This window comes from Acartia tonsa, chromosome 6, assembly GCF_053477335.1.
Source record: "Acartia tonsa isolate MP-2025a chromosome 6, ASM5347733v1, whole genome shotgun sequence".
Taxonomy (NCBI): domain Eukaryota; kingdom Metazoa; phylum Arthropoda; class Copepoda; order Calanoida; family Acartiidae; genus Acartia; species Acartia tonsa.
Genome location: NC_137265.1, coordinates 35,888,717 through 35,909,506, shown reverse-complemented (window position 1 = coordinate 35,909,506; position 20,790 = coordinate 35,888,717). Strand labels below are relative to the sequence as shown.

General features: G+C 32.5%; 2 protein-coding genes across 5 annotated transcripts in view; both read right to left on the bottom strand.

Moving 5' to 3' along the window:
• The window catches only part of LOC145322516 (circadian locomoter output cycles protein kaput-like), a 45,399-nt gene extending 42,853 nt beyond the window's left edge, over positions 1 to 2,546 (bottom strand). For all 4 annotated transcript variants that reach the window (XR_013880743.1, XM_080164558.1, XM_080164559.1 and 1 more), the window contains exons 1-4: positions 2,218 to 2,546; positions 1,612 to 1,714; positions 1,250 to 1,358; positions 526 to 602 (exon numbers count right to left, since the gene is read on the bottom strand). Coding sequence is in view for 3 of the 4 variants with exons in the window: in XM_080164558.1 (XP_080020684.1) it covers positions 526 to 602; positions 1,250 to 1,358; positions 1,612 to 1,672 (247 nt within the window). In the remaining variant the exon portion in view is untranslated. The remainder of the gene's footprint in view (positions 1 to 525; positions 603 to 1,249; positions 1,359 to 1,611; positions 1,715 to 2,217) is intronic.
• On the bottom strand, positions 2,543 to 13,352 carry LOC145322518 (uncharacterized). The gene is made up of 9 exons (XM_080164561.1): positions 13,212 to 13,352; positions 12,344 to 12,395; positions 8,356 to 8,511; positions 7,925 to 7,998; positions 7,396 to 7,546; positions 6,864 to 6,942; positions 6,494 to 6,603; positions 5,822 to 5,933; positions 2,543 to 5,294 (listed from the first exon to the last, which is right to left on the bottom strand). The coding sequence occupies exons 3-9, from the start codon at positions 8,458 to 8,460 to the stop codon at positions 5,290 to 5,292; spliced, it is 636 nt and encodes a 211-aa protein (XP_080020687.1). The 5' UTR covers positions 8,461 to 8,511; positions 12,344 to 12,395; positions 13,212 to 13,352; the 3' UTR covers positions 2,543 to 5,289.
• Positions 13,353 to 20,790: the final 7,438 nt, after the last annotated feature.

Genomic DNA, 20,790 nt, shown 5'->3' with positions numbered 1-20,790 from the left:
GAATAGCCGAATAGCTCATGTTTAAATTTGGTGTAGCGTTATTGAGTAGCATTGTTAAGATTGGATGGAAGAATTTTGTAATGAAAGCAAAAGTGGGGAAGGAGGATAAGGGATGGGGTAAACGGGTTATCAAAATACCAAAATTTCTTGCCAGTGGAACAAATTCCACCACAAATTCAACCGCTATCAATTATGTTTGGAAAAGGGGCTATGGGGAGGGGGTGGCGGAGTAAAGGGATGCCTGCCCTCCCCTCAAAGTTCAGGCAACCCTAAATTTTTAAAAGATTTCAGATTTGACAATACCCCCCCCCCCCCAGAAATTGTTACCTACCCAAAAGGATTTTTTTTTATATTTCACTCCTAAAATATGTGTGTAACCCCCTTCCCTCTCCTTAAATAAAATAAAAAGCTTCTTGCACTTGGAAATGCGTTCAATGGGAAAGGACAGTTATACAAACATGTATTTGGAGAAGCTGCTCAACTCTTGTAAAAACAAACTGAAAATGTGAATTCTTTGCAGTTCCTGAGATCTTGCTGTTTGTTCATTGTGTTGTTTGAGAAATGATATAGTTGTCTTCAATACGGTCGTTTTGTCCATTTTCCTAAACATAACAAAGTTCAAGGTATTATTATACAATTAAATAACCCATTAATTGTACATCCTTTGTCCTAAAGACCCGAGTATTAATATAATACCCAACAGGTTTCGACGAATTTTAATTGACCAGGGCATGTTATTTGTCTGATGTAACAAAAGAATGTGTTTATTAAAACCCATTAATGAATAGGTATCTATTTATCTGCCCACCTGTAACTTGCCATAAATACCTATTTAGATATCCTTTTACCTATCTATCAACCTTTTCTTGATTGCCCAGTTTTTAAACAATAGTATCAGACTTGATATCTAACTATCTTTCTATCTAGATGTCTTTATTAGGGTTGGGCCGGATATCCGGTCTGGCAGGTTATCCGGCCGGATATCCTGTCATTTTCAATATCCATCCTGTCATTTTCAATATCCGGCCGGATATCGGATATAAAAACTATCAGGTTACATTATATCCGCCTGATTTTTGACGCCGGATATCCGGTTATCCGGCCGGATATCTGGTAATTTGCTGGATATCGAACGTTGGCCAGATATCCGGTCGGAACTGGATATCCGGCATTATATATCAGCAGGATATCCGGTATCCGGCCAAAAAAGTATTTAGTCTTTATAGGTATCTTCTATTAATCTGGTTACCTGTTACTGGCAGGATTGACCATAACCCCCAGTTCCGTAACAAGAGTATTAAACTGGTCTCGCCTTTTCTTCTCCAAAAGATTTCGGGACTTTCGTTTACATTCATCCTAATGGCCCAGATTTTTTTTATTTTCGTTGTGCCAAAATAAATATTAATAATTTATAATTTATTAAAAAAAATTTCTTCACATTTTCTTTTAAAACTACAATTATAAGGGGGGAAGGTCGACTACCCCCCCCCCCCCCACACACACACACACAAGGGCCCCTAGAAGCCTCTAGTGGGCAGAGCCGCTATTAGCCTTTAAATACCATAAATATAAGAATCAATTTTTAGAAATACAATAAAAAAATCTGTTCCTTTTCGTCATTATCCACGTCGTCAATAGTCCCATCCACTGACATACTACTTTTTCGCCACATTTGGTACTTTTGCACAGGATTCGCACTTTCAGTAAATTTGTCCTAAACATAAATTTTTTATGAGCATCAAAAAAGTATCTAATAGTATTAAGATAATCATCATCTTAATATAACACGAAAGATCCCTGAAACGTTATAATTCTCCTTTACAGTGGAATGCTCTTATTCTTAGATCCTGGGAAGGTTTATAGAAATTTTTGGAAAAATAAATGAAACCTAGAAAATAATACCCCCCCCCCCAAAAAAAAAAAAACGAGAGAATATTTTTGAAAAATAAAATTGAAAGTGTTTGGGGGGGGGGGGGGGGCAGGGGTGGTCGACCAAACACCACTCCCACCCCCCCCCCCCCACCCCAACTCTCCTTCTTTAGTGCCCCTAGATGCCACTCAGGGCGTAATCGCTAGTTTACATAAAAGTAAATTGTAATTGTCAAAAATATTCTTTCTACTTTCTAGCTAACTGTTTTGCAGTTTAAATTAAGATATTGTTGTCGTAAGGTACATAGTGACATATATAGGTGCTTAAAAATCTATAAATAGACCTACCTATAAAAATGAAGTCAGATGTTGTAAATATTTTTTGTCAGCTAAATTTAGATAATTGTCAGCACTTGCAGTCAGCCTATTGTCAGCCCTTATCAATAGGACGAACTTGCAGCATTGTCACGAGCTGACAACTTCAGCGTAAACAGTCACCCAACATTTTCATTAGTCACCAACAATTTGTCACATAAAAAAAAGGTACCTAGTTTATTTCAATAAATTCACAAAATCAAGATTTTTCACCATTTAAAACTCACATATATAAATATATTTTGGATTAATTCTAATTCAATAAAGATATAAAAATATATTTCTAATCCATTCTTAATTCTGAAAATAAATCTTTATAATAAACTTATCCATTACAAATAAAAAATCTGCCAAAAATAGATAAATAAGACATATCTATAATAAATTAATTTTTAAAAAGATAATTATAAATATAAAAATCATCTGGATGAACATATGTATAAAATATTCATTAAAACAAGAATGACAACATCCATAAGTAGCGAAGCACAAAAATTGTGGATGGGAATACGTAGAAGTAGATTTAACGTGTATTTATTAAAATCAAGAATAGATTTATTGGAGAATATAAACACGAAACCTTGTATTATTATGTATGATAAATTACATACTAGATGCACATAACAATGGGAAAAAATATTTTGAAACTGTTAATGCAAAAAAGTTTTAAAATTGGACCAAAAATACCAATTGGACCAAAAAAGATATGGGGAAATATGTCAAACATATAAAAATAGCCCAAAACTTGCTAAAAGGTACTTTGGCTGCCATTGTTTCTTTTCTTAAAACGCCAGAAATTTAATTTTAATATCTTTAACTGAAAATTTTTTTAAAATTGGACCATACACACCAAAGATATGGGTAAAAATGTGAAAAATATAAAAATAGCCAAAAAACCTGCAAAAAGGCAGTCTGACTGTCATTGTTGTTTTCTTCAAACAACAGGAAATTTAATTTTGATATCTTTAACTGAAAAAATTTCGAAAATCGGACCATAAACACCAAAGATATGGGGAAAATTGTGAAAAATATAAAAATAGCCAAAAACCTGCAAAAAGGCAGTCTGACCGTCATTTTTGTTTTCTTCAAATGATGGGAAATTTAATTTTGATATCTTTAACTTAAAAAAATTTGAAAATCGGACCATAAACACCAAAGATATGGGGAAAATTTAGAAAATATAAAAAATAGCCTAAAACCTGCTAAAAAGCAGTCCGACCGCCATTTATGTTTTATAGTTAATTGTGCTCCTTAATGATGGGAATGTTGTCAAAAAATTTCAGCTCTCTATCTTTTATAGGAGCCGAGAAAATCACGTTTCCCCCAATTCATTAATTACGGACGGACGGACGGACAGACGGACGGACGGACGGACAGACGGACGGACAGACGGACGGACGGACGGACAGACGGACAGACGGACGGACAGACGGACAGACGGACGGACGGACGGACAGACGGACGGACGGACATAGTGAATTATAGAGTAGCTTCGCTACTAATAAATTTATAATGATTAGAGATAATAGGTTCATTTATATTCAGAGGTTTGGATATTAAAGCAATATTAATTTCAAAATATCCTTCAATTGTAAACTTATGTCATCCTCTTTAATTTAGTTTTGGAGGAGAAGCTTATTCAAAATGCTTTTTATACATTTTCTCTGAAGTTTTTAAAAGGGAAAGTTCCATGTGGTGAAGTATATCAAAAATGTTACTTAGTGATTTATCATAACTTTTAATTTTTCAGTTAAATTAAAGAATTGCACCTTTGTAAAGCACTTGTAGGTGTGTTATTTAGCTACAAATCTACACCTAACATTAATGTGTCTAGAAAAGCTAGACTTTCTACTTTCATGGAAATATCCCTTTTAGCAATCTTAAGATACATAGGTAATTATCCTAAGACAAATAAACAATTTAGATTAAATCTAACATTGATTTAAAAATTTGATATTTACAATTAAATTGTTTTTAGAAAGAACATTTAAAAGATATAATTTTCATTTTAATTATTTTAGACTTGGTTGGTAGCAAAAATTATTCATTTTTTTTTTGTTATTGGGTGGCTGGGGCAATACAAGATATATTAAACTTCACCCCCAATTAGTATAATTTAATTCTGCCTTGTTTGAACATGTCAACTTACATATTTGAAGACAGAAATATTTTTTCCCACTCCTTAAACATTACCCCACCATTTTCAAGCTACTAAAAGCAGAATCTTGTTTACAATAAGTGGGGAAGGATTAATATATCTTTAATTGTCCTATACCTCACTGTGTTTGAGTCACAATTAAAAAGCTCAGTTGTTTGTGAGTTAATCATTTTTTTTAATGAGAATCAATAATAAGGAAAAATATTCATAAAAATTAGGATAAAAAGTAGAAATTCATATAAATATTTTGACAGATAAAAAATATATAAGCTCTTATATAAATCACATAATGAATGTGTATAAAAATTGTGATTTTTAAAGAATTTTTCAGAATGATTTAAACTTTAGTATTTTAAAAATGTATAGGTAAGCTAAGTATTAAACCCATAAATTTTCTATGTACAAAATGAAGAAAATTGAAAAATAAATTAAAACCTATTTCAAAATACCTATAACATTTGTGCATATTGCCTTATTCTATTGAGGCATTCATGGTTATGAAAGGAATTTGGGATGATATTTATTTTTATTAGTAGTTATGAGGCTAGCAGAAAATTTTAACTGTAAAACTTCAATTTTAATGACTTTAGGATCTAGTTCTAGTGTAAAGGAAGGATTTTTGGGGTTTTGGGGGATTCTCAGTTCATGCCATCCAATTCAGGTTTAACTGGAAGGCCGTGTCAGTAGCATGGCTCAAAATAGACAAATTTAATATTGATTAGCCAGGTTTAAAAACAGAGCCAGTTGACCAACAAAATCTGGGGACTATTTGAGCCAGGCTCCTACAATATTTTTTTTATATTTCTTGGTTAAATCATAATCCTATTCGTAGCACAGTTGGGGAGGTTTTCCAGTAGTGTGAGAGAGCTTATGATGAGTAATGTATCCTATTATTTTAAAACATGATTCATTAATTTTCTTAGAAATAAAAGCATCTAAGGCGTTAATTTTTTTAGAAACACAGCTACTCTATAAGTAAGGCTGGTTTGTCTATTATGGTCAATAAACATTCGTTGGATAAGTAGTTTCACATTTAGATACATAGAGACACAATTACCATATTATTTCTGCATTACAGTCTACTGTTTTTAATCTTGTTACTATCGAACTACTTATGAATAAAACTATCCTGTTTCACTAGGCCTAAAAAGCAGCATCTATCAGGGATCTAGAGGGATAAGACAATAGCTGATAAATTGATGAACATCCCCAATGGTGAAACACAAAATTACCCCTTCTGTAGATTATAATTAGTGGTTGAAACGTTTGGACACTCAATTTAATAAATCAATTTCATAAAAAGTCCCCAAAGTTGTTATGCCAACGAATACGAAAACGTTATTATAAAACTTTGGGGATTAGGCACATTGTCCCCTTCCATTATGAGCTTCTATACAATTAATGAATAATGTTCCTATTTTCTGGCGGCTGTCCATCCGGCAATGACGTGTTCAGCAGGATAAGAGCACTCTGCAATGGGCGGGCAGGCTAGCACCTCTTCCATGTAAGCTTTGACTCGCGGAGGCAGCATCTAATAGGTGATAAATATGTGTACCTTATCAAGTTATCACCAAATTATAATAAAAAAAATCACTCCTTAAATGATTTAAAAATCATTTGTAAACGATGTTACTTCTTACAAAGTCAAGATTCAATTATATAATTAGGTATTAAACAGTACAAAAGTCAAAGGGATTAGTAATAATCTTTTAATGTCATTTACACACATCATTATAAATTAAACTGACCGGCAAAAACAATTCTTGTGTAAAAGTAACAGGATGTCTATGAGACTGTCTCTAAGTTGTTTGTGTTTGTAGTGAAGGATTTCGTCAACCCCTGAACTGATACGATTCTCCTTCACAATGTAACTTCTCATAGGTCCAGGGAAGGTAAATATTTATTTAGGGGTAGGGTACCACAACCGTCCCAAGAGAAATCGGCCTTTGAAAAAAATTGACCCGCAACAATTTTTTTCAACTAAAAATGAAAATAGCAAAGTCGACTTTCCACACAACCCCCAAACTCGCACCTTAAGTACCCCTAAAGCCTAAAGGCATATCTGCTAGTATATAATTTAGTATAAGGTACCTGGTTGACTTTGTTGGGATAGAAATGTGCGAGAGTAATCTTGAGGTGATAGAGCTTAGGACCAAGGTTCAAATCTGCCAGGGTTGGGAACATCTTACACAAAAATGGACCTAAAACATGATTTCGGTTAGAATTTAGGACGGACACCAGTATACAATTTTGAAGGAGGGGTACCCCCACCCTCCCAAGAGAAATTGTCCCCAACACCCCTCCCCCCCCCCCGAAAAAAAATTCTTTCTTTTTCATTTTGAAAACTAAAATTGAAAGGGAATGGTCAACTCATCCCGCCTCCTTAACTTCAAGTGTCCCCAGAGGCCTCTAGGGGCGTAGCCGCTAGTTAAATATCAATTAATTTACAAAACTTAGGTACCTCCCGAGGTTTCCATGTGACGGTCAAGTTTTCCCAGCTCCTCGTTCAAACAATTCCATAATTTCTGATCATACTCTTCCTAAGTAATAATTTTATGTTGATTATTTTGCCAAAAGTAGCGCAACAATTACAAAACAATAAAAGGTTTCCATTAAAAAAAAATAATAAAAGTCTTACTGTAAAAAGTTTAATATTTTATGGCATGCGTCCCTTTAATTTTTACAAGGGATCTAAATGGATTAGACAATGACCGATAAATCGATGTACCTCCCCTTTGATCAATATCATTCACAAAATTAACCCTTCAGTAGTTTGTAGTTAGTGGTTAAAAAATTTAGACACTCAACTTAATGAACCAACCAATCAAAATTCAATAAGTCACCAAATTTGTTAAGCCAATGAATAAAAAAGAAAAAGTTGTTATAAAACTTTGTATAAAACTTTTTGTGTTTAATAGGTAACCCTAATGTCCCAATCCTCCCTGAGAAAGTCTAGGTAATAATATATGGCATTTGTCTTTTTTAATTTTTACCTTCTTCATAAAAGCTGCAAACGCGGGAAAGAATCCCTGTGTGAGGTGAAGGACAGACTGGTCCTGGTCACACTCCACCTGCACATCAGTGAAGGAATTCTCCAGGTAGTTGACTATGGTTGAGCTCTCAGTTACTATGGTATCTCCATTCCTGTAAGATACAGTCTTTAAAACGGCACAAACGTGTTAAAAAATTTACTTAAAAATAAGGAAAGCTATCACGTGATTTTTAGTACGAAATAGTTCCGATAGGTGTTAACAAGGTGATGAGTTTTTTTCGGTCAAAACCACGTCATAACTAAAGACGTTAAAATCTGTAAAAATTATTAGCGACAATGACTAGAAAATAAAAATGTCAGTAACAACACGTGCAATTTAATGAATTGTAGTAAGGTCATTGAATTCAATGACTGATACTCTTTGATAATACATAGAATCTAAGCTGAATACATTTATAATCAACCATGCTTTCATGAGATATTTGATACATGTTCATTTGGAATGGAGTAAAAATAATTTCAAAACTTACTTTAGACAAGGCATCTTTCCATCATAATCATTGACTAACCAGTCGGGTTTATTGTCCTTCGTTCGAGGTATAACCTAGATCAGAAATATTAAGTTTTTGTTTTTGACAACAATTAGAGAATACCTACCTAATATTAATGTAAAATAAATGTAAAAGATTTAAATTTTTTAGGTATTATTATTATTATCGTTATATTTTGATAGTAGCTTTAAATACCTAGGTTGTTTTAGGTTAGGTAAACGTTAATGATTGCCCCGCAGGGCCGCAGTGTTAGGAAATTGGACCCTCAGAAATAGAAAATAGGAGAAAAGCTACGGTGAAAATACGACCAAACCAGCTACTTCGATTTCTTTCCATGATCCCTTTTTTCTTATGCTAAAATATTGTCAACGTGCAGAATAAAATTAAAAGAAAAAAAACATAAAATTCACCTTGCACTCCAGACCCTTGGCATGAATAACCGCCCTGACAAAGTGGGCAAACGGGCAGTCACCGATGGACTCGCCATCTGGCCCCGCCTTCACATACAACTCCATTGTCAAGAACAGGTCACAACTACTGTATTGCTTTGTCTTTCTTTGGCCAACCTAAAATATTCAATTAATAAGATTTTTATGAACTTTTTTCTAATTTTGTATTTTTGGTCTCTTCATTCAATGATAATGACATCTGGCTAGCATACCTAGGTATATTTCACCCAATTCGTAACTCGTAATTTTCACAGATATTGAAATGATACTTTGGTTATAAAAAGTGCCGGTTAAGCACTTATAGTGATTAAACCCTTCCCTCCTTTTTAATTTCTTCAAAATAAGTCGGGTACTTTGTTCGATAGTGCCAAATATAAATTATAACTCTGTTTTAAAGCACTTAAGAACTTCACCTTTTTTTGTCATTTTAAGTAAAAAGTTGATTTGCTAGGATCCTCTAAAAAGAGTTTTATCTCTGTTAAGAAGGGGGAGGGACATTAGTACGTCACATGTACGTTGGCTTAAAAACTTTGGGTACTTTTTTTGTTAAGTCTTCATTCAAACAGTAACAGTGTCTTAATAAACAGTAACAGTGTCAAATTTCTATAAAAAAAAACTATCCTTAGTAGAAATAACTGTAGGTATCTGTTAATCATCATTGGTTAATCAAGTCAATAAGGATGTTCATTCATTTATCGTCCTGCATTGTCTTATTCCAGAAATCCCGTCTTTTATGGCAGAGCCAACATTGAGAGTTTAAAAACAATTTACCGATTTTTACGAAAAGACAGTCAAAAAGGATTTTTTTTAAAAGAAATTAAAGTTTATCGCATCCAATAAATAATATATTTCACGTTATCATATAAAAACAAGGATGACAACAACCTGCTCTGAAATGGTAGGACAATCGGACATTAAAACTTGAAGAGTGTCAGATCTGATTAAGCATAATATAATTATAAATGTAAAAGTCTAAACAAAATTGTAACTAAATTTGCATGTAACAAACCTGCTTAAATAAAGGATTCTGCTTAAGGAAATATTAACATATTAGGACTTGATCATAGATATGCTTCGATTATAACATTATACTTGTTGTAATAGGAATCAGGGCTCACATGAAGGAGACTAGCACCGAAATCGAAGAATGAAGAAAGCTAGCACCAAATGTCTTAAAGTGAAGAAAGCTAGTACCTAATGTTTTGACCCTTCTTAATTGTATTATGTATTAATCCTATTATATAAAGTAGTAAGCGTTTTTTGTCTGTCCCGAAGGATCTCGCTAACCGCTGAACCGATATTGTTCTCCTTTACAGTAAAGCTTCTTATAGGTCCTGGGAAGGTTTTAAACTATTTTTTGAGAGGGTGTCTTAACCCCCCTCTCCCCCAAAAAATAATTTTTATAACTTTTTGGAAACTCAAATTTAAAATAGGATGAGGTCGACTTTTCCTTCTCCCACCAGTGCAGTGCCCCTAAAGGCTTCTAGGGGCGTAACCAAATGGTGTAGAATGAAGGAAACTAGCACCGGTGCTAGTCTCCTTCATGTGAGCCGGAATCAGTATTCCAAAATCAGATCCCTGGACCCTAGGATACCTAATTTTTATCACATAAATAGTTGTAGTCAAAAATTTTAAAACTCAACCTGTTTTAAATGGACGGTTGGACATTTTAGTAAATATTATAGAGTTGCTACGCTTTCTAAATAGTACCCAACTGTTCTAGGAATCATCATGCAAAGTTTGAAATTATAGAAAAGCTTAGCTTTAAAAACTATTAAATTAATTACGTACCTAGTATAAATGCTTAAATAATTGTAAAAATAAATACAATCTAAGGGTCTACGCTGGTTTACTTTATTTCTTGGGCAGTCTTCGAGTAATTTCATTTGAGCATTAAGATTTCAGGTACTTCAATTTCTCAGCAATCATTAGTGATAACTATTCAATAACACTTCACGTTTATTTTTTTAATTTTTACATCACAGTTACGTAACAATATTGAACTACAGCTTTTTTGTGATGATTTTAACAGCATTTTAACTTAAACCAACAACTATTCTTTGGTTGAAACATGTTATTTTATTTTTACTGGCTGATAAATGCCCGTAAGGAACATTCATAAGTTCATAATATAACTAAATTCTGGACTGCAAAAGCAACTAATATCACTTAAACTGGAGTTATATAAATACCAGCATTTTTTTTACTACAAAACAGTCATTTTCTAAAAGCTAGCTAGTTAATTATTCCCTAAAATGCTTGCTTTCAATATTTAAAAGTTTTGATTCACAAAAAATATCATTTGAAATAAGAGACAAAATAACTGACGATTAAAAAACAGAGAAAAAATTCAGTTGTTGATAGAGAGATAGTTTTGTTGTGTTGTGGTTGTATAATCTCTCAGCAGACAAGCAGAGACATGTTGCGGATCTTCCGCGGATTTAGAAAGACTGTACAATCTTAAATTTTTATTACTAAAGATTTCATTAACATTATCAAAAATATCTTCAAATCCAACTAAAAGAAACCTTAATCAATTAAAATTATTTTAATATCGAGTCAATTTAAACTTATTTTTATTTTTTAGTTGTACAGTCCTTTGGCAGAGACATAGAAAGCTCGCATAACGAATATGTAAGACCTTACATTTTGGGAGCAGTAAAATAATGTCGACGAATAAGTTTTTGATTTTTTAAAATTAAAATTCTAACTTTGATATAAATTAATCTTTTGGCCCTTAAACTTAAAAATGTTTGTTAATGTGTTACATAATTTGTTTGTTATTATATTAAAAGTATTTTTTTTTAAATTAAATTTTTCTCAAAAATTTAGATAATTTCGTATTTATGTTATGTAAGAGAAAAATATTAATTAATTTTGATAACTCGCATCTTCACTCTCGTGAGGAGAAAAATAAGAAAACGGGATTCTTAGAAAATATTATTACATAACTAAAACGAGAGCAAAATTAGAATGAATAATAGAACAAGGCTGTTAATTTTCATAGGGGCGGAAAATCTTCCAAGATATTATATATAGAATGGACGCATAGGTTTCAAATTTGAAAATCTATACAAAAACAAGGATGACAACATCCATAAAAGCGATGCTCTAAAACGCTATGATAAACGAATATTATCACTTGTAGAGTGTCAGACCTGAAAAAGCAGAACGAAAATGTATATGTCTAAAAAAATTGTAAGTAAATAAATTTGTTGCAAAACTGTGCCCCAACCAATTAGCAAATCTTAATGAAACTTATTTAAAATATTTATGTAGAATGTAAACATTTTCAATTCCTGAAAATTTCAGCTGTATATCTTGTAGAGGAGTTGAGAAAATCACTGAAACCTAAAAATCTAGCATCCCTTAACATTTTAGCCCTTCCTGAAAAGGAGTTGAAAAAAGAAAACTTGAAAATCTAAAAGTCGATCTAGCACCCCCATTAATCGGCAACTTGATCGATGAAACTTTGTTTAAATATGTAAACTTGCTTATTCAATCCCTAAAAATTCAACTGTCTATCTTGAATAAGAGCCGTTTTCGTTTCCATAATGTAGTGTTACAGACTGACAGACGGACAGACAAAGTGAATTGTAGAAAAGCTTTGCTGTAAAACCAAGACAAACAAAGAAGAACTATAGGATAGCTTCGCCGAATCGCCATACAAGTTATAAAACCAAGGGATCTAAGGGGATAAGAAAATGGCCAATAAATAGATGTATTGTACATCCCCAATGATGATACACAAAATTTCCCCTTCTGTAGTAAACTACTTATTAGTTGAAACGTTTAAACACTCAACTTAATTAACCAACCAATCAAAATTCAATAAAATTACACTTAAAAGTTTTTAAGCCAAAGAATATATAAGGAAAAGTTATCATAAAGCTTTGGGGACTAATATAATAAACAGCCAAATGTCCCCTCCCTCCCTAATAAAACCTACCTCGATATATTGTTGCTTCACTTCACTCAACCAAGAGTATCTGCTTGGGATTCTGAAATTTAAAGAAAACAAGGACAAAATGTCCATTGTTACGAGTTTGAGGAAAGGCATAAAAATGTTTTCATATATAGTCTTAGATAGTAGACTTTACAAACAGTTTAAAGAAAGAAGAAAAGACAGAAGCACAGCAAGGAAGGACTTTTATGGTAAAGAGAGAAGAGAGATAGAGAGAGAAAAGGAAAAGAGAAAGTGTGAGAGAGAGAAAGAGAAGGAAAAGAGAGAGATAAGGGGAGAGAAAGAGAGACAGAGAGAGAAAGATAGGGATAGAAAGAGAGAGAGGAGAAAGAGATAGAAAGAGAGAGAGAGAGAAATATTTTACTTTGTTGTTCTATGAGTTTAAAAATCGGTTAAATAGAATAATTATATCATACAAAAAGTTGGATATAAAAATTTTAAATCAGCATGTTTTTAATGGACGTACAGACTTTCTGTAAACGATTATAGAGTTGTTACGCTTTCTAAATTATACATAACTGTTACAGGAATTACCATCCAAATTCTATAACCGATAGGAAAATTTTAATATGCCTCTATTTACGAACGTACAGACCCTAATTACAGAAAAGCTTCGCTTTAGAAATGAATAAGAAAATAAAGAAACATAATTTAGGGTTACAAAAATAGATACTGAGAGATAAACTAATCTTCCTCTAATCTTTAAAAGCTTTAAGATTAATCTATCTTCTATAGACCTATCCTTGTTTGCTTAGAGATAAGGGTCGTATGTAATAAATAATCGATATATTCTGAATAGCTTGTGCTTTTCAGGAAAACTTTTTTAAGGGGGTGGGGGAGGGGTGATAATTACCGAAGCAAAATCTTGTTTCCTAGTAGCGCAGCTTCTCTATAGTCAGGGCCGGATCTGTGCGGCTTACTCTCACACAGTGGCGTGCGAAGCACTTTGTCTAGGGGGGGGCATTTTGAAGATTTTGTAAAATTTTGCCCCCCCCTAAATCAAAGTGCCCCGGGGGGGCACTTTGCTTTAGGGGGGGGCATTTTAATTATATATACTAATTTTAAATAAGGGCGTTTTAAGGGGTGGGATTATTTGATTATGGGCCTTCTAGTCCTTATCCCTTCTTCCCCATCCCTATTTCCCATTTATATCCCCCATCTCTTCCCCCCTCTCTTCTCCCCCATCCCTTCTCCCCACCCTGCAATGACCGAAGGGAAGGGAGCTAGAAAGCATCTTCGAAAAAAAAATACAGAAGATAATTTAACCTCCAACCCCCCCCCCCCCCCCCACCACAAAACATTTTTTATGGGAGGAAGGGGATGTTATAAAATCTCAGCAGGAAGGATGAATAACCCCATTAAAAAAAATTTTGAGGGGGGAGATAAAAACACTCATTTTGGAAATAATTTACCAAAAATAAACCTAATATGTAGAACTGATTTTAAATATTTCTTTATTGTATGACAACAAGGATGACAACATCTATAAGTAGCAAAGCACAAAAAATCATTAATAATAATATAGACAAGAAGATTTAAAGAGCATTAGTTTAAATAAATATATATTTTAGGTAGAAAAAGTCACATATCCTTTTTCTTGTATGTTGTGTGATGACAGTCAAAGTAAATTACATACTAGATGCTCGAAACAACGAGAGATTTTATTTTTTTGATATTATAATCCACAAAAAATTTATTGTGCTATAAAATCCAAAGATATAAAGAACTTTGTAAAAAATAAAAAAAAATACTTGTCCTTTCATCTACAGATATGAAAATCTCTTAGAAATATGGAAAACTTTGGGGTATAGTCTCTTTTGTGGCAACGCCTCTTAAGGGGCATTTCGTCATATTTTCATAGTAGCTTTTAATAGTTTATTATAGGTTAAGTTAGGTTAGGTGATTTTCCCGCAGGGTTAGGCAATTGGCCCCACAGGGGCTATAAATAGGGGAAAAGCTACTGTGAAAATATGAAGAAATTAAGAGGCAATGTCACAAAAGGGACTATACCCGAAATTTGATTTTGATACCCTTAGCTACAAAAATTTTGTGAATTGGACCAAACAATGGGGGAATTGTGAAAGATACAAAATTGACAAAAACGTCCTAAAAAGCAGTCCGACCTCCAGAAATTTCTAATATTTAATTATACTCCATAATGTTGGGAGTGTTAACATTAAGTTTTAGCCTTCTATCTTTAATTGCAGTTAAGAAAATTACATTTGCCCATTAGCATTACAAACTGACAGCCATAGTTATTATAGAGAAGATAAAAAGTTATATCAACATATCCTACCCTCTTCAAATGGCAATTTAACAATATGTCAATTTTTCATGAAGTGGTGTTTTCAAGGATTTATTAGGGCAGTGTGCAAAGCGCACCGAAAAAAAATATTTATTTCCTCTTTGAACTAAAATCAATTAACTACAACAAGAGTGACGTATTTTAACAAGTTAGGAATATAGAGTGTAGTTAGTTTTAAGGCTCTTTAATGAAAATTGCCAAAAAAAACATGTCTTTTTGTAAGGGTATGTACACAAAAAAATTATAAACTTATCCTGAACGTCATATGACATCATATATAATTATTAATTTAGACAGACATACAATGTTGAAAAAAAGGCTTAGATAAATATCAACGCTGTTTCATTTTTATTTAAATAACTTTTTGATTAAATATTTGATTTTTACAAATGTTTTTATACAATGTGATAAAAAGCAGAAACCAATTGGAAGGGCGCGAAGCGCAAATTTTTTTCTTCAAATATGCAGGGAGGAGGGAAGGTGTTTTGGGCTATTTATTACACTAGTCCCCAATATTTCATATAAACATTTTCTTATTCGTTAGCTCAACATCTTTTGGGACTTAAATGGAATATTGATTGGTTGGTTAATTAAGTTGAGTTTCCATATGTTTCATCCACTAATTGTAATCTATATAAGGGGTAATTTTGTGTATCATCATTGGGGATGTACAAAATTTCTTTGGTAAAAAGTTTATATTATACAAAAAAAGATACTTCCTATTAAGGTTAAATGAATAGTAACTGTCTGTTTGGCGCGAAGCGCCAAAAATTTTTTTTTGTTGAGTTTTTCTTGATCTTTTTTTTGGAAGTTGGGAGAGTTTTGCTTTTTGTAGGGTAGGGGGCAAAAAGGGGCATTTTTGTTTACCAGGGGGGGGCAAAACGGGGCATTTTTCAACATTTAGGGGGGGGCAGGGGGGGCGGTCGCTAGGGGGGGGCAGGGGGGGGCGTTTTGGTCGCTAGGGGGGGGCGATTGCCCCAAACGCCCCCTTCGGTTCGCACGCCACTGCTCTCACAGTAAATTTAAGGGAACTTTTGTGTCAATTTTGAGGAAGACGATTCCCTTTTCTCCCATCTCTTTTTTGAAGAGATTTTCTTCCCCCCTTCCCTTTTTCTTTTCCCTTAATATGACGTCATATAGGAATCGTCTTCCTAAAAAGTGACACAAAAGATATGTAGTTTAGTCTTTCTCTAAATTTAAGCAAGTTAGAATCGTCCTAGCATCGCAGATTTAAACTTAGCTTAAATATTCTTGGTATAATAACGTACAATATTGAAATAATATCCCTGTAAGTACATAAGTTCTTCCTAAATTTTTATGCATTTTCAGAAAAAACAAGGATGACAACATCCATAAAAGCAAAGCTCTGAAACAGTAGGACAAAAGAACATTAACACTTGTAGAGTATCAGAACTGATTAATCAGAATAAAAATGAATAAAAGTCGAACGAAACAAAATTGTAAGTAAGTCTGTTGAAAAACTGTTTAAATACAGGATATTGTTTAAGGACATACTTACATTTTTAGGACTTAATTATAGAGATGCTTCCCTTATAACAATGTCCTTTGTTGTCATAGGAATCAGTATTAAAAAAATCAGAACAATCGGATAATTTTATCACATAAAAATTTGTTGTTAAAAAAGTTAAAAAGCAGCATGTTTAAAATGAACGTACGTACTTTCTGGTAACGATTATAGAGTTGCTTCACTTTCTAAATCGTACTTAACTCCTAAAGGAATCATCACGCAAAGTTTGAAATCGATAGGACAATTCTAACATGCCTAAATTAACGAAAAGAGCTATCCGTCCGACCCTAATTATAGAAAAGCTTCGCTTTTAAAAAACTTCAAGTAAGGTTTTACTTTAATAGTTTTAATGCCCGTTAGCCTTATTTGTAAATGATAACTTTCTTTTTATGTCATAGAAATCTATCAATTTAGAATAAAATTAAAGCAAAGATTATTATATTCAAAGAGCTATGCTATTGATGAATCAATCATTCTTTAATCTTAGAGACTAAAACACTTATAGAGTAGCTTTGTATATTTCTTCACAATTTTCACATACAAGTCTTTAGTACATTTTTTTTCTTCTTACAGCTTTCCTTTTATCACTTTAATGTTCAAGCAATAGGAATACTTGTTCTGAAATAAAGATTGTATAAACAATAAATATATAAGTATAGATGTATAAACAAGACACCTACATGGTACCAGTGGTGGGGACCTTTTTCGTCTGATAGCAAATTGCTTTCTACTCTTTTTGTTGTTGGCTGTGTTAATATTTCCGACGCTATTAGCTAATATTTAAAATCCCTATCAAAAGTCGGTATAGAGTCCCTATCCCGTGAACAAACTGTTATGTAACCCCTTCTATTTCTATTCTTTAACTTTACAATTAGGGATCTCAATGGATAAGACAATGGGAACCCAGTATAAGTGTCTGACTATGACGTCAGAATAAATTAACAATTAACCAATGAGAGACCGCTATATATTTTACCATTGGTCAATTACAGTGAATAATGGCTTCTCATTGGTTAATTGTTATTTTTTTCTGACGTCATAGTCAGACACTTTTACGAGGTTCAGACAATGGACGATAAATTGATGTACACCTGACTTTTATTATGATAAAAAATATACCTTCTCAAGATCAACGAAAAAAATTTAAAAATTATCTTTCTATCTTAAATAGCAGAAGAAGAAAAAAACCTACAGAAATTTGATTTTGATTTGATTTTCTAAAGCTGAACACAGACTGGCAGACCAAGTGAGGTATAGAGAAGTTACTTATTGATCAGGAAAATATTTACCAAAAAAATCTTTTGCTTATCTGTTAAAGCGTATGAGAAAATCAAATTTTTCCAATGTAAACAAAATGATCTACAGGGTTTTACCTACAAATTGACAGACCAAATTAATGTTATTGATTCTCAATGTTTTAGGTATTATTTACACAAATTTTCAGCTGTCTATCTTGAATAGCAGCTGAGAAAAACACGATTTTCCTGAAAACTATCCAAACCCTGAAAATTATCCTTATACTAAAGTAACAGGATGTTTGTGTGTTTGTTTGTACCGAAGGATCTCGCTAACCGCTGAACCGACCAGGTTCTCCTTAACAGGGTAGCTTCTCATAGATCCTGGGAAGGTTTATGACTATTTTCTTGGGGGGAAAGACACCCTCAACCCCACCAAAAAATGAAAAATACCCCCCCCCCCAAAAAAAAAAATTTAACTAAAATTAAAAATGACAGTGGGGGGGGTGTTACCTACCCCCCCCCCAAAAAAAAATTTCCACCCCCCAAAAAAATTTTTTAAAACTTTTTTTTTTAAATCTAAAATAAGAAATTGGGTTATCAAATTCGACTCCCCCCTAATCAAGTGCCCCTAGAGACCTCTAGGGGGCGTAGCCGCTAGTACAGAATATAATAAATGAGCTCAATTTTGTAATTAAAACTTAATATCTCATTTTCTTTAAACAAGGATGACAACATCCATAAAAGCGAAGCTCTGAAACGGTAGGACATACAAACATAGTAGAGTGTCAGAAATCATTAATCAGAATATAAAAGAATAAAAGTCGAAAAAATTGTAAGTAAATTAAAAAAAAACTGCTGAAATACAGGATAATCTTTAAGGAGATACTTACATATTTAGGACTTGATTATAGAATGCTTCGCTTATAATATTGTACTTTGTTGTCCTAGGAATCAGTATTCCAAAAATCAGATTATTTGTATAATAATATCACATACAAATTTGTTGTTAAAAATCGACATGTTTAAAATGTCGATGTACGTTTTTTCTGGTAACGATTATATAGTTGCTACGCTTTCTAAATTGTACCTAACTACTACAGGAATCAACATGCTAAGTTTCAAATCGATAGGAAAACTCTAACATGCCAAAATTAACGAAAAGAGCTATCCGTTCCGGACGGACTTACCCTAATTATAGAAAAGTTACGCTTTTAAAACGCGCTGCTTATGACCCCTAAGTACAGGGTGAGTTAAAAAACAATTACGTGAACGCAACTATATAAGCGACAAAATTAAAATAATCTAACAATCGCTATAAAGTATGATTTTTTAAGATAAAAATACCAAAGAAATCATATTGAAATAGCATAGTTTAGACAAACAAATTTCACCGACATTCGTCATGGTGCTCTTGCAATTTCATTGTTAATATCTCCCCTTTATCAGTGGGGACCAATTAAGGCCATTAGTGCTTCATGCGAGTTTCACTTTAGAAGGCTTAGAAGCAATGTAGCACATTCTTCTTAAGCTTGAATAAATCTTATTGATTTAAATTATATATAAATTTAATTTTGAAATAGATTTAGGGTTAAAGATGAGTGATAGTTATAATTGCCGATTGTTCCCCTAATTCGTTTTTTTTGGCCTAAATAGATCAAAAATGAAGTTTGGCTCTGTTCCCATCACCTCTTCAACATTCATAATTTCACATAGCACAATATTTCAATTTAATACTTAAATATTAATTATTTTATTTTACTAATTAATTTTTATGTAAAGTTAGGAGATTTGTATGGATTCTAATTGAACAAAAATTCCCCTGATTCGTTTTTTGCCTAAAAGGGCCAAAAAATGAATTAAATTGTATGTAAAGTTAGGAGACAAATATGGTTTCTACTTGAACAAGAAAATTACCCTGATTCGTTTTTAGTCTAAAAAGGCCAAAAAACGAAGTTTGGGTCTGTTCCCCTCAGGTCTCCAACATTGATCATTGATCAACAGTGCACAATAATTAAATACTAATACTTAATTATTAATTATTTTATTTTACCAATTAATTTTTATGTAAAGTTCGGAGACAAATATTGTTTCTATTTGAATAAGAAAATTTCCTTGAATTATATTTTGCCTAAACAGACGAAAATGTGAAGTTTGGCTCTGTTCCCCACAGGTCTCCAACATTGATCATTTCACATAGTACAATAATTCAATTTAATACCCAATTATTAATTATTTTATTTTACAAATTAATTTGTATGTAAAGTTAAGAGACAAATATGGTTTCTACTGGAACAAGAAAATTCCCCTGATACGTTTTTGCCTAAACAGGCCAAAAAACGAAGTTTGGCTCTGTTCCCCTCAGGTCTCCAACATTCATCATTTCACATAGCACAATAAGTCAATTTAATAATTAAATATTAATTATTTTATTTTACTAATTAATTTGTAATTTGAATTTAATACTTAAATACTGATCATTTTATTTAACCAATTAATTTGTATGTAAAGTTTGGAGATTAATATGGTTTCCGACTTGAACAAGATAATTCCCTTGATTCGTTTTTTAGGCCTGTTTAGGCTCTGTTTAGTTTAGCTCTGTTCCCCTCTGGGTCTCCAACATTGCTCATTTCACAGTGCACAATAATTCAGTATAATACTTAAATATTAATTATTTTATTTTACTATTTAAATTGTATGGAAAGTTAGGAGACAAATATGGTTTCTACTTGAACAAGAAAATTCCCTTGCTTCGTTTTTTGCCTAAACAGACCAAAAAACGAAGTTTGGCTCTGTTTCCCTCAGGTCTCCAATATTGATCATTTCACATAGCATAATACTGCAAAATAATACTAATATTATAATTATTTTTTAAAACTAAAAATTCTTATATATGTAAAGTTTGAAGACAAATGTTGACCACTACAACAGATAATTCCCCTGATTCGGTTTTTGCCTAAAAGGGCCAAAAACTAAGTTTGGCTCTGTTCCCCTCATGTCTCCAACATTCATCATTACATAGTGCACAATAATTCAAAATAATACTAATATAATAATTATTTATTTATCATGATAATAAATATCTATAAAGTTTAAAGAAAATAGTGTTTTTTACTTCAACAGTTAATTCCCCTGATTTGATTTTTGCCTAAAAGGACCAAAAACGAAGTTTGCCTCTGTTTCCCTCAGGTCACTTAAATTGATCATCCAATCAACTGAACATTTCACAAACACTTTAACAGATAGATTCTCTGAACTGTTGTTTACCAGAAAGGGCTTAAAAACAAAGTTAAGCCCTATTCCCTTCAGGTCTTCAACATTTATCATTCATCATTTCATGCAGCATCTAAACCTTAAAGTGGAG